Here is a 12981-nt window from a genome sequence, read left to right as displayed (position 1 = left end):
AGTGTGGGATAAGTGTGTGCACCACCTCCCCCTGTCTTACAAACCTGGGCCTAATGTCACCATTGATGAGCAGCTGATCCCATTTAGTTGTGAAACATATTGCTTCACGTGTAAATGTGTTGTGTCTTTCCACTCACTCCACTTGATTATAACTGATTAATTTTTTTATAACATTAAAAAAAAACAAAAAAAAAACCGAGAAGCACATTAATTCCTAAATGTGATCTAACAAAGGTAAAGGGAAAAAATTAACCATGTTTGCTGTTCATATGGCTTGTAATTGGGATGAAGTAAACATCTGATGAGTAATTTAATAAAAAATTGTTTGATAGTGTTAATTTGGAAAGCCAAAACTCTGGCGGGTCCACCAGACCCATGAACACTGGCTGAGTAACAAAAATATGAACACCACACAAGGGTTAAGTGGGAAAATTGAGAAGGAGTCTGAAGCACTGCAAAAAGAGAAATGTATAGAACATCACACACACAAACAGAAAATGCATTAACCATACTAACACATACACATACAATGAAGCTCATGAAGACCAAACAGCATCTTAAGCATGTGTTTCTGTTTATCATCTTGTCCGGTTGACTTACGGTGTGTTCACACCGAATGCGATGGACGCGAATAAAACGCCCCAAACGCCCCTAATTTGACGCGTGTACATTCGCGTCTCAACGCGTGTCCAAGAAAAATCCATCGCGCGTCACAATTTTGACGCGCGTCACGCGCGTGAACCGGAAATGTGGGAGGAATGTGGGAGGGAGTTGTGCCAGACCTGGTTTTGCAAGATGGCAGCTATCGAGCTAGCGCTTGAAGAGAGAGTCTCCCTTCTCTATGTACTGTGGAGAGCAGAGCAGCAGCGTAAAAGACGTCCTCGCCGTACCTGGGTCCATCAGGTCCTCCAGGCGCGTGAGCAGTTTGGTGAGTTTCACCATTTGCTCCAGGAGCTGCGCCTGGATGACGGCAGATTCCAGCGATATCATCGTCTGTCACCCGGCCAGTTTGAGGACCTGCTTTCCCGTGTCGGTCCCAGAATCGCCCGCCTAGACACCAATTACAGGCGCTCAATCCCACCTGCAGAGCGCCTGTCCGTCTGCCTGAGGTTAGTAAAAGTGGTCAATACGGTAGTCCTTTATTGATACCTGTGCTAATATATGCTAAACCATCCATTTATACACTGCTAACATGGATGTGCTATGCTAACAGTGAATGCTGTCGGTGTTTACTGATGGCATAGCACATCCATGTTAGCAGTGTATCGTGTATACACTGCTAACATGGATGTGCTATAACAGTGAATGCTGTCGGCGTGTATAAACTATCGTTTATACACTGCTAACATGGATGTGCTATGCTAACAGTGAATGCTGTCGGCGTTTACTGATGGCATAGCACATCCATGTTAGCAGTGTATCGTGTATACACTGCTAACATGGATGTGCTATAACAGTGAATGCTGTCGGCGTGTATAAACTATCGTTTATACACTGCTAACATGGATGTGCTATGCTAACAGTGAATGCTGTCGGCGTTTACTGATGGCATAGCACATCCATGTTAGCAGTGTATCGTTTATACACTGCTAACATGGATGTGCTATGCTAACAGTGAATGCTCTCGGTGTTTACCGATAGCAAACTGGTACTGTTTATAATATTTCTAGTGATACTCAGATGGTCTCATCAAGTCCCGATTTAATTTAATTCGATTTATGCTGTTATCAGTTCAGTGGTTGAATGATAGCATGGCTGTGGTGTCATAGGTATGGTGAGCCAGATCATCCCCCAGGTAGCGACGGCCATCTGGGACTGTCTAGTGGACGATTTCACGGCTGTGCCTTCAACTGAAGACTGGCGGTCCATCGCAGAGGGATTCCAGGAGCGCTGGAACTTCCCCCTCTGTTGTGGAGCTCTGGATGGGAAGCACATCCAGACGAAGGCACCCCCCAACTCAGGATCCATGTTCCACAACTACAAGGGAACTTTCTCCTTTTTAAAATTTTCTTAATAAATGGATCTCTACTCCAAAATAACCTAACCTCTCTTTATTCTCTTAAGTAACTTGTCTTCACTATGTTCCTATAACCAGTGTGATGCAAAAGTTTGAGCAACCTTATTAATAGTCATTATTTTCCTGTATGAATCGGTTACAGTAAAAAATGTCAATTACATATATCATATAGGAGACACACACATTGATATACACTACATATTTATGTTATTTCTCTTTTTATGTGTTGCCAATATATGCACCTGCTTTATTTAGTGTAAAGTTATTGCACACTTTCTGTAAATCCAGTGAACTGCATTTCACTTCTCAAATATCACTGTGTGTGTCTCCTATATGATGTATTTAACTGACAATTTAAATTGTGACAAATAACGATTTGTACAGGACAATGATGGCTATTAACAAGGTTGCCCAAACTTTTGCATCCCACTGTATCAGTATATTTTGTCATTAGTATAATATGAAATAAATTCTACTTGTGTCAAGTCGGGTGCCAATATTTGCTGTGTAGTAGAACAGAGACATTTGTCATTATAAATGTTTATTTGATAAAATATATAAATTCAGTAATAAAAAGATTCAACATAAATATATAAAATTTAACTATTTACAGAGAGACAGGAATAAAAAGGACCCAGCTTGGAGTGGAAGAGCCTCAGGGGAGAAGGAGGAGAAGAATAAGAACATTGTTTCTGCCCTGGAGAGCTGCTGCCTCATCAGAAAACTACTGATCATTAGGGTCCAATGTTTCCAAATTTAGCACAGCTGTGCTGTTGTCAAAAACTAATTTATGAATTTGGAATTTCACGAATTCTCGTGTCTGAGGCGGCATGCTCTCCAGAGCAGGAACAAGGCCGAGGAGGAAATACTCTGTTGCAGACGGGCGTGGCCTCTTTAGGGACTCCAGGATAGCCAGCTCCACCGCCGATGGACCATCCTGGGACCCTTCCCTCGACCGCCTTCGAGCTCTCCTCCTCTGTGGGCCTGTAAAAAACAGAACAAAACACCACAAAGAAATGAGAAGGCTGCTACTAGATTGTCATTTTCAAAATTGAAAAAAACCAGGATATGAACAGATTGGTTGTAGATATTTAGTAAAGGTGATCACAAGGGAATCCAAGCAAGTAAAAAGCTATCAGTGCTTGATGTTCATACCTGTGGGTGCAGCAGCAGGAGTGGAGGGACCAGGGACTGGGGAGTCAGGAGAAGCAACAGGGGAGGACTCTGCTGCATGATAACTTGACTCTATCAAGACAATATTAAATGTTAACAGGTTGAAGACAATAGTCATAGAGAATATTATATTATTATATACTTATTATTATATACAGTGGTCTCCCATTTATTGCAGCACATGAACAGTAGTCACAGTTCTCACAAGTTGATTCTCAAAGTGCAAACCTTTGTCGATTTTAAAACGTAAAAGTATTATGCCGCGCTTTTTCTCTGTCTGCGGCGCCACTTTTGTGCGCCTTTTTTGCTCCCGGTGCAGGTGTCTATTTCCGAATGAGGGTCATAGTTATGAGTGTTTTTGTGCTGTTTTTTTCTATTTGAAGTGATGGTTATCAAAACCAAACATGATAAGTTTGGCAAGCGCAGGAGACACGACACGGAGGAGATTTGTCATTTGGGCTGCAGAATGCAATGCGCATCGTTGAAAGCTGTACGGTGCAATAAAAAAATCAGCGAAAAGGCGAGGCAGTGACGGATGAACAGCGGGACTACTTTATACTGTTTATTAATAAACAAAATATATTCCTGTATGACAACACACATAAATTAACTGCCTACATTAATTAATTGTAAACATACCTTCTGACTGACACTCCCCTGCTGCCTCTTCGGGCTGTCCCTGGTCCTCGGGGGAGAAGTTCTCCACGGTCCGCACCATATTACCGCTGGTCTCCCGCGGGGTGAGGAAGGGGTCCAGAAACCCCATGACCGCGAAGAACTTCCATCTCCTCCCCGATCCTGCTGCAGACCCACTCCTCTTCTCCTTCTCTGACCTCTTCTCCTTATTATAGGTGTCCCTGAGGCTCTTCCACTTTCTCCTGCAGATGTCCTCTGAATAAACGCATTATCTGGTTAGCGGAAAGGTATTTGTACAACAGTGGGAAAATCGCGGGACAGTAGGCGCGCTTGCTAGCTTTTGCACGGCTTCATCGGGTCAGTCTGAAAATTAAAAAGAAGAAGGAATGAACTTACCAGGTTGCCCGATCTCCTCACTTATGTGTCTCCAAGCTAGGTCCTTTTTATTCCTGTCTCGGTAGAAATAGGAGCTGGCATCATATAGCTCGGGGTGGTTAGCCACGGCGCTGATCAGCTTTTCCTCCATACTGAATGAAGAATGAAGGGCTTTGGCTGGATCTGCCCCTTTGACCTAGGTCAGAGCCACGTCACCAGGCTCCTGATTGGTTGTCGCGGCGCGATTTGACGCTGGAGTTCAGATTTTTCCAACTCGAGCGGTAGACGCGAAACGCGCGTATGCACAAAGTGCAACACAAAAACTCACGCGCGTGGTTTTATTCGCGCGTCAAACGCGCCTGACGCGCTACACTGACGCGCGTTTCGCGCGTCAAACGCGCCTGACGCGCTACACTGACGCGCGTTTCACGCGTTTTGGCGTTTTCGCGACGCAAATCTGCTTCCGAATTTTCGCGGGACCCGCAATCGCGCGTCATCGCGCCTTTCCATTGACTTTACATGTAAACCTGACGCTCTATTCGCGTCCATCGCGTTCGGTGTGAACACACCGTAAGACAAAGTAATCCATGTAAGGATTTCTGTTAACAGTTATCACTGTCATGGTCCTGGGTCATTTTGGCCCAGCGTTTTGTGTTTCCTTGAAGTTCATTTTTGTGCTTTGTGTTTATTCTGATTTTGTATTGGTTTAGGGTTGAACCTGTAGTTTGGTGTGTGTGTGTGTATTCAGCCCTACCTGTGTCTGTCCTTGGTGCTCTGTTCATGTCCCCGTGTTGTGTTGTAAATCAGTCTGTGTGTTCCTGCTTTACTTTGAAGGCTCATGTTCTGGATTTCCTGTTCTATTTTGAAGGTCTGTGTCTGTTGTCATTGTGTTCAGCTTGTGTCCTCCGGTCCTCATGTGTATTAGGTTCAGCTGTTCTTCCCTCCTGTGTGTGATTACCTGATTACCTTGTGTGTGTGTGTGTGTGTGTGTGTGTGTGTATATTTAGTGGGTGTCGGTCTGTGTTCATTGTCGGCTCGTCTGCGTTCTATGGTGTTCCTGTCTCTGTGTCTCTCTGCCCCGCACCCCTTTTGTATGGTCTCAGGTTTGTCATTTAGTTCTCCCAGTTTAGGTTTCTTCAGTTGTTTTGTCATGCCTCACTGCCTGTTTCTGCCATTGTCACTTTGTAAATAAACATCACTCGTATCATCAGTCACTGCTGCATTTTGGGTCCCCCCTTTCCTCCACACCACACGGCTCACTCCGCCAGCCGTGACAATCACAATAAGATAAGATAAGATAAGATAGATAAGATAGAACTTTATTAATCCCTCGGGTGGGTTCCTCTGGGAAATTCGATTTCCAAAAAAGCACAGCACCGACAGAAGTTACAGAGTTATACACACACACATATATATAAATACAGAGACAATATAAATAAAATATACGAAGGGGATAAATAGAATAAATAGGAATAAAAATAAAAATAAAAATAAAAATAAAAAAAATGATAAGATCATTATCATTATTACAAACTAATAGGAAAAGCAGTAATTATTGTTATTAAATACGAGAGCAGAAAATAAACTCTGAAGGATTATATTATGTAAATGATGTTTGAACAATTTGTATTTGTTTTTTTAATGTTCCATTGGTGAATTCTCATGCTTTTATTTTGAAAAGGAAAGTGGCAGTAAAAAATACAATTTTTAATTAATTAATTGTAAATTGTATACTTGACATTATTCAGCCTGCATAGCTATGTATCCATTTTTAACTTCCCAGTAGTGTAATTTAAAGCAACTATAACATCTGATATTTGATTACAATAGTTGCATTTAGGAAATACAGGCATGTTTTTTTCTGGTAGAAGGTTTTCAGTCAAAGGAAATATGAAATCTACAGGAATGTTTAGTTTTGCCTTTGAATTCAGGATTACACATTATGTTAAGTGCAGAAGTAAATTTATATGTCATTTGATACACAAAGAGGTGTTTATGAGGTTTATAGAGCTAGTTATGTCCCCGTTTGGTGGTTACATGTTTTGATATTTACATGTTTACACATCTGAATGTTTACACATCCACTTTCAAAGCAGTAATAAGTATGTGTTGAATCTACTAGTGATGTGTCGGTCGAGAACAAAACGGCTCTTAGAGCCGGATCTTTGAAGTGAACAACGGAAGCCGGTTCCTTATTGGCAGTGTTTCTTTTTTCTTTCTCTCACTTTTTTCTGCTGCACGCCACACGTGAGCCTTGTGTTTGCACTGAGCAAAACAGGGAGGGGCTGTAGTTACACTCGCAGTAGCACAGGAACAGAGCAGGAGAGAAAGAGAGCCAAGGGCAACAACAAGAGACATCATCATCACATTAGAAAGGTAATGAAAATGAGTAACACCAAGACAGCAGCAAAATCTGGAACCATTTCAATTTTATTGACAATACAAAGGCAGAGTGTAGAGGCTGCAAGAGAAGGATATCATATAGAGCTGGCTCCACAAACTACCTGCACAAGCACCTGAGAACTGTCCACCCATCAGTGCAATGGGAAGATAAAATGCAGTCAATTGAGTGTGATATTAACCCTTTAAAACCGGTCGGAGCGGGCACGATCCGATTTGCGTAATTATTTTTAAATCCCTGTAGAACTGGAACCATGTAAGCTAGTGCAATAAAGGTTTTTTTGCACATGAAACCGGAGGAGTAGTACTTACATCTTGTGCCATCAGCTTGCCCTAGGTCATGGCTTCCTTCCACTATAGCTTTGCAAAAATTGCATAAAAAGCACTTGCAGCAACAAAAACACAATATTCCAGAAACACGCTTTGCTGATTCGATCAGCTGTTCGTAACACTTCCTACGCTGGAATAAACGTCAGCGTGAACCATGGCCGCCATTACCTGCCCGAAGCCGGAAGTGAGTCATTTTCACAGAAAATGTAGTTTGTTAGTTTTTTTTTTTTACCTTGAGGGCCTTGTAAGCCTATACTGGTGTTTTTAAAAGTTATGTTTGACTTCATGCTTTTCTGTATCGTTTGTTTCACTTTAAATTTGTTTAAAAGGAAAAAGCTAAAAATTGAAATAGTTAAAAGTAGAATTGTACACAGTTGGTTTTTGTATTTTATAATTTATTATAAAAAATTTTATTTGGAGTGAATAAATAAAAGCATATTTATACAATAAACATATTTAAATAAAAACACATTTTTTACATTAGTAATTCATTTTGTACATAATTTTATACTGTTGCTGATAATAAATTTATTAAAGCAACAAAACAACCTGAAGAGCCAGCTCTTTTTAGTGAGCCAAGCCGAAAGAGCCGGCTCTCTAAAAAGAACCGGAATCCCCATCACTAGAATCACTAGAATCTCCCTGCATTTATCCCAGTATAGGATTTCCTGACTTCTGAGTGGCCAGTGAAGTATCGTGAGGGCTGTGTACAGGAAGTGTTTTGTTGTTGTTGAGGTGTGCTGAGAGTAAAGGTGCTGCTAAGAAGGTTATCCGTCTCCATCTTGCTGTTATAATACTTTAGAGAGATTCCAAACCACAGCGAACCCCACAGTTATAACATATAAACTAACCATGTTTCAAGGTTGATTTAATGTAATGTAATGTAATTGAATTAGCTAAAAAGGCAGTATTTTTGCAGGCCTGATCTGTGGTTAATATAAAGAAACTACCAAGATTCCACGTAACAACCTTAAACACAATATTTACAATGTTACCTTCAAACAAAGAAGAATTCTGGGGGTATAGTAGGATTAATTCCGGCATCATAATATGGTAATAGCATCCTTATATGTTAAAGTAACAGCTAATATTACCTTATTATTATGAGGTTACCTCCAGAAGTCTGTTTATAAAAATTCTAATGCACAGATTTTCTTCTTCTTCTTTCAGCTGCTTCCTTTAGGTGTCATCACAGTGGATTATTTGCCTCCATCTCACTCTATCCCTAGCATCCTCTTCTGAAACACCCTCTGAATGTCACTAGCTTTACGGATGTTCACTACATCTGTAAAGCTCCTTTGAGGTATTTTTCCTTTTTTCCTCCTCACGGGCACCTCCATATTTCTTTGTCCAAGATAACCACTATCTGTCATCTGCACATATCCAAACCATCTTAATCTTGACTCTTTAAATTTATCTCCAAACCGCTATATGTATTTTTAACCCTGTCCATTCTGGTCACTGAAAATCTTAACATCTTCATAACATCCTGTTCTTTCAGCTGGTCCCGTCATCTCCAAATCCAACATCATTGCAGGGCTCACAGGCATCCTAAACCTTCCCTTCCGTTCTTGCTGCGTACTTTCAATCACACAGCATCCCTCAGTCTCATCATCACAATCTCTAATTCTTGCACTTAACCTTCCCAGTCAGGTTCTTCTCATTAACATATATGTATTGTTTCTACTGACTTTCATTACTCTCTTCTGATCATACCTCCACCATCTCAAAGCTCTCTTCTATCTGTTCATTGCTTTCACTGTAAATCATAGTCCACAGAAACATCTGCCTGACTTCATCTGATAGCCTGTCCATCACTATTACAAACAAGAAGGGGCTCAGAGATTCCCTGATGTAATTCAAGACCACCTTGAAACCATCAGTCTTTCAAACCCTACACCTCGCTGCTGTCATATCCTCATACAAGTCCAGCAACATCCTCACATAAATCTCTGCCACTCCCGACTTCCTCACTTTATCTCTTGGCACTCTATTATATGCCACAAAGACACAGCACAAGTCTTTCTGATATTCTTTATACTTCTCCATTAACTTTCAACAACTTGTTCCCTTATCCTAATGGTACGACTCATCAACTCATCAGTTGCTACAGCTATGTATATGATTAATTCTATTATTTTTAATGAAGAGCTATTCAAGTAACTACTTCTGCTATTGCAACTTGCTAATCTGCCACAAACCATAAAGCATTTAAAGAAAATCTTTGATATTAACCATTAAAATTAGGGGTGGGTTTTTATAATCGATTTATCGATTAAAATCGATTCTTTAAAATCCTGAATCGATTTTTTAATATAAATTTATTTAGCCCGAAATGTCAGAATCTCAGGTGAAATCTCACAAAATTTCAACCACCACCAAACAGCTAAGACAGTAAATGAGAGCAGGAACACGCATTCTGCACAAAGACTTAAACACACAGCGCGACCCGCGGATCAGAATCAGTGAGATGTCGCCTTTCTCACGGTCGGGGCTGAAAGCCGACAGCTTGCTGATTCTGATCTGTCGGCGGGTCCGCGCTTTATGTTTACGCCGTTTATGCGCTGATTCTAAAGCTGTTAGTTTGATGTCTCTCCAAACAATATTGACCGAACCAGCAGCAAAAGAAGATCCAAACTATGCTTCACATAAACATTGTCATGTATTCACTCTGACCTTTACTGTTTTGCTTCGACCACGATGCACAGCTCTCTCTCTCTCTCTCTCTCTCTCTCTCTCTGTACTTCAAGAACAGTTTCCCGTCTAAAAATCTGTTTTCTTCATTATTCGCTTACTTGTTACGCACAAGTCTACCGTTGTTTACAGCGCTGTCGGCCGACGTTTTTTTTTCTTTTTCGTTTTATATACTTCCGAAAAGAAAATCTAATTTCTGCTGTTCAATACTGAACAAATTTAAACTTTTTAAAATTATGCAAAATGCAAAATGCTTAGCCGTGTCTCTAATAAAACCGCTGTAACTTCAGATTACAATCATGTGTTGATTAATGGTTTTCTTTCGGTTTTTGATGTACTGCAGAATATTTTTATAAAATCCCAGGCCAGGAAAATCACCTTCATGTTTTTCTGTGTTTTATCCTCAGCTACTTTGACACAAAGGCATCTGCTGTGATGCTCACACCTTTGATAAAGTCTTGCGTGTGTCAGCTTCCTTTTTATAGATACAAAAATATGTAAATGTACTGATCTGAATTATAATATTTCTGTCAAAATTTCCCAGATTCAAATTGAATAGAATCGAATTAAATCGAATCGTGGATCAAATCGATTCGGGACTTTGTGAATCGGAATTGAATCGATTCTAGAAATCAGTGACGATACCCAGCCCTAATTAAAATATATAAACCTAATTTTAGCATTAAGCCTAAATCAAACATTCCATAAACATACCACGTATAGGAGAGTAGTCTGCAGAACATGCACATTGACACAGGCAGAGCATAAACAAAATGACAGCTTAGTAGAAATGGTGATGAAAGCTCTAATATAAACAGAAGCAGAGAAAATCTCTTAAGATGTGGGCTTAGGTGGGATGAGGACTGTTGGAAATGAGAGCAGACATTACAAAACAATGAGCTGATGGAGATGAAAATGTATTGATTGTTTTGACTGCAGACCAGATTAAATCTAGTGCTTGTGTATCGAAATTATTAAAAGAGTCTGTACTTATTTCACATGAGCATAAAATCAATAACCATTTCAGGCAAGCTCTGTTAACATATCCTTTCTTTTGAAGCCAAAATTTCCCTGGAGAATTTCTTTAATGCCATAAAGTTGGCTCTCTTTCAAGTAAAGTGTTTTGAGGGTCTGGATGCATCAAAACATAAAACTTTGTAGTGCTGATAATATCAGAGGTGTTTTCTATAGAGCTATCTCTCTTCTTGAATTTCAGTCTGTGTGAAAAATTATGAATTAACAAGTTGGTTTGAATGTAATAAAGCCGTGAAGGATATATAATGCACCTCTCATTACATGCAATAGGAACATTACAAAGATAGCAAAGATAATATAAGAAAGAAGATTGTCTGTCAATGAAAGATGACAGGCTTACAGCTCTCTTTGAAGTGGCTGCTTCCGCTACTCATTACAAAAAGATGGACAGGCAGACAGACACAAAGACAAAAGTCCTGTAGACAGTGGATGTGTCTATATTATTAAGGCAGGTCTAGTAGTAGTCGGGTGCATTATAGACTTTTGCCTTACTGCATCTTCAATTCAAGCTGGGGGGATTGGAAATGTTCTATTCATACACACTAGTGTGATAATGCCACTCATCTCCCACAGCACACTGAAGCAGCGAACATCGTGTCCTATAAAAATCACTGTAAAGTCACTGTCCTCTTGGAATCATTTTTAAATGTGGGAACTTCATCTTGTTAGAAACATTCCTTTGCAAAAGGTAGACAGTGTCAAGGAAGGGATCCTTTCAGTTGGATGAAATGTTAAGCCTGATTTAACTGTCAGCGGTGTATATTTGGCACTATGGGTCTTAACTGGATAACAAAATAGATTCACACTGCCACCAGCAGCCTAGCTAATTGTGCAAGCAAAGTGAATAAGTTGAATTTTAAGGGAGAAAAAAGATTCTTGTGTAACCTTTCTAAATTAAAGGACCCAATGCCATGTATGCATTTTATATTTTCCAAGGGTTTACATGTTCTACTCTGTGCCTCTGTGGTCCATTTTAGGTCTTATGTTGGTCACAGGTGCTCAGGGTGAACCTGCTCTCCCCTGTGAAAAAACCTGCCATTCATGGTGCCAGACAGACCACCCTCATGAAGTCTGCTACAGATTGTTTGGTCAGACATATGCACACCAGTGGCCTGCTGGAGGTCATTTTGTAGGCTGCTGGAAGTGCTCATTCTGTTTCTACTTGCACAAAGGAGCATATCCCTACTGATGGGATAAGGGCCTTCCACCACCTTGTCCAGCTCTCCTAGAGTAACGGCTTGTCTCTTAGAATCTCCTCCATGATGACTATGCTAGAGACACAATACACCTTCAGTGGCATTGGCAGATATTGATCCACCATCTTGAAGAAGTTGGAATACCCGTGCAGCCTCTGTTGCAGTCAGTTGTTCGTAGTTCCCATTGACGCCCCTCTAGTGCAACCGTTGTTAATTTCATGGCAGCACAAGAACAAGCTACAACCAGGTGAAAATATGTCATTGAGACAATCGAGCACAGAACAGCTTGGTGCAAGATGCCAGCAGGCATGGCATACATGGATCAAGATAACCAAGAGGCTGGCATAGTGAACATCTGTGCCAAAAGAGGATGAAGGGGTGTAGTGACAGATACCAAGTGATAGCAATATCAGGAAAAACGAGCACAGGAACCTCAAGAAATAACAAGAAAAGAGAGAGGAGGGAGAGAAGATGCAGAAGGTGAAGGCAGCAGTGGTCCACGTGGTAATCTGAACACTCGGGGTACTGATGACTGACTGGGTGAGTGGCTCCAGCAAATTATCAGGGCTGTCCTTTGTTACAGATTCTATTCATAGTTTTCATGGACAGAATTTTTAGCCATAGGCAGGTTAAACTTTTGTACTCTCAGAATCTTATCTCTGCTTTTTGCAGAGGATATTGTTCTGTTGGTTTCATCAGGTTTCATCAGGTTTTTCACATTAGTTTTAGATGAGACCCAAATGACAGAAAATAGGTTCAGTCTACCAAGCTGGCATTTTTCACACGACATCATTTAAATTGTTACATTTTACATGTTGTTGGGTCTACCTTACTATATAAAGAGCCTTGAGGTGACTGTTGTTGTGATTTGGTGCTGTATAAATAAAATTGAATTGAATTGAATAGATAAGCTATAGTCAGTTAACCTAACTTAAAAAAAAAAACACTGAATAATGTGAATGCACTGAGAAACAAGTTTTCACACACATGTTTGACAAGTTAGATAATTGATCCTGAAAGAAGAAAATGAGCCCCCAAAATGATCAAAATCTCAGGACTCTGATATTCTTCACTGACTGCCCCAAGTCTTTCCCTGAGAACAGGGACCAGTTCAGATCTGAAGTT

General features: G+C 40.4%; 2 protein-coding genes across 2 annotated transcripts; one reads left to right on the top strand and one right to left on the bottom strand.

The window, feature by feature from the left end:
- The first annotated feature begins 751 nt into the window (after positions 1 to 751).
- LOC147304392 (uncharacterized) lies at positions 752 to 2039 on the top strand. Its single transcript, XM_086280168.1, has 2 exons — positions 752 to 1109; positions 1770 to 2039. The coding sequence occupies exons 1-2, from the start codon at positions 796 to 798 to the stop codon at positions 1852 to 1854; spliced, it is 399 nt and encodes a 132-aa protein (XP_086136294.1). The 5' UTR covers positions 752 to 795; the 3' UTR covers positions 1855 to 2039.
- Positions 2040 to 2408: 369 nt separating this feature from the next.
- Positions 2409 to 4764, bottom strand: LOC147304391 (uncharacterized). The gene is made up of 4 exons (XM_086280167.1): positions 4223 to 4764; positions 3830 to 4081; positions 3173 to 3262; positions 2409 to 3001 (listed from the first exon to the last, which is right to left on the bottom strand). The coding sequence occupies exons 1-4, from the start codon at positions 4350 to 4352 to the stop codon at positions 2742 to 2744; spliced, it is 732 nt and encodes a 243-aa protein (XP_086136293.1). The 5' UTR covers positions 4353 to 4764; the 3' UTR covers positions 2409 to 2741.
- Positions 4765 to 12981: the final 8217 nt, after the last annotated feature.

This window comes from Aulonocara sp. 'chitande type north' Nkhata Bay, linkage group LG22 (assembly GCF_057382095.1).
Source record: "Aulonocara sp. 'chitande type north' Nkhata Bay isolate Kocher_YH1m ecotype deep benthic linkage group LG22, A_spYH_male_GT1.1, whole genome shotgun sequence".
In the NCBI taxonomy this organism is placed as follows: Eukaryota; Metazoa; Chordata; class Actinopteri; order Cichliformes; family Cichlidae; genus Aulonocara; species Aulonocara sp. 'chitande type north' Nkhata Bay.
The sequence above is the reverse complement of the archived record's forward strand: the minus strand, read 5'-3'. Positions and strand labels throughout refer to the sequence as shown.

Excerpts from the sequence above, each read along its gene's own strand:
- LOC147304391 (XM_086280167.1), bottom strand. The coding sequence starts at position 4,352 with ATGGAGGAAAAGCTGATCAGCGCCGTGGCTAACCACCCCGAGCTATAT. Across the intron at positions 4,082-4,222 it reads TGAGGAGATCGGGCAACCTG|AGGACATCTGCAGGAGAAAG; the intron begins GTAAGTTCATTC and ends GCGTTTATTCAG. Across the intron at positions 3,002-3,172 it reads TCCTGCTGCTGCACCCACAG|GCCCACAGAGGAGGAGAGCT; the intron begins GTATGAACATCA and ends TGTTTTTTACAG.
- LOC147304392 (XM_086280168.1), top strand. The coding sequence starts at position 796 with ATGGCAGCTATCGAGCTAGCGCTTGAAGAGAGAGTCTCCCTTCTCTAT. Across the intron at positions 1,110-1,769 it reads CGCCTGTCCGTCTGCCTGAG|GTATGGTGAGCCAGATCATC; the intron begins GTTAGTAAAAGT and ends GTGGTGTCATAG.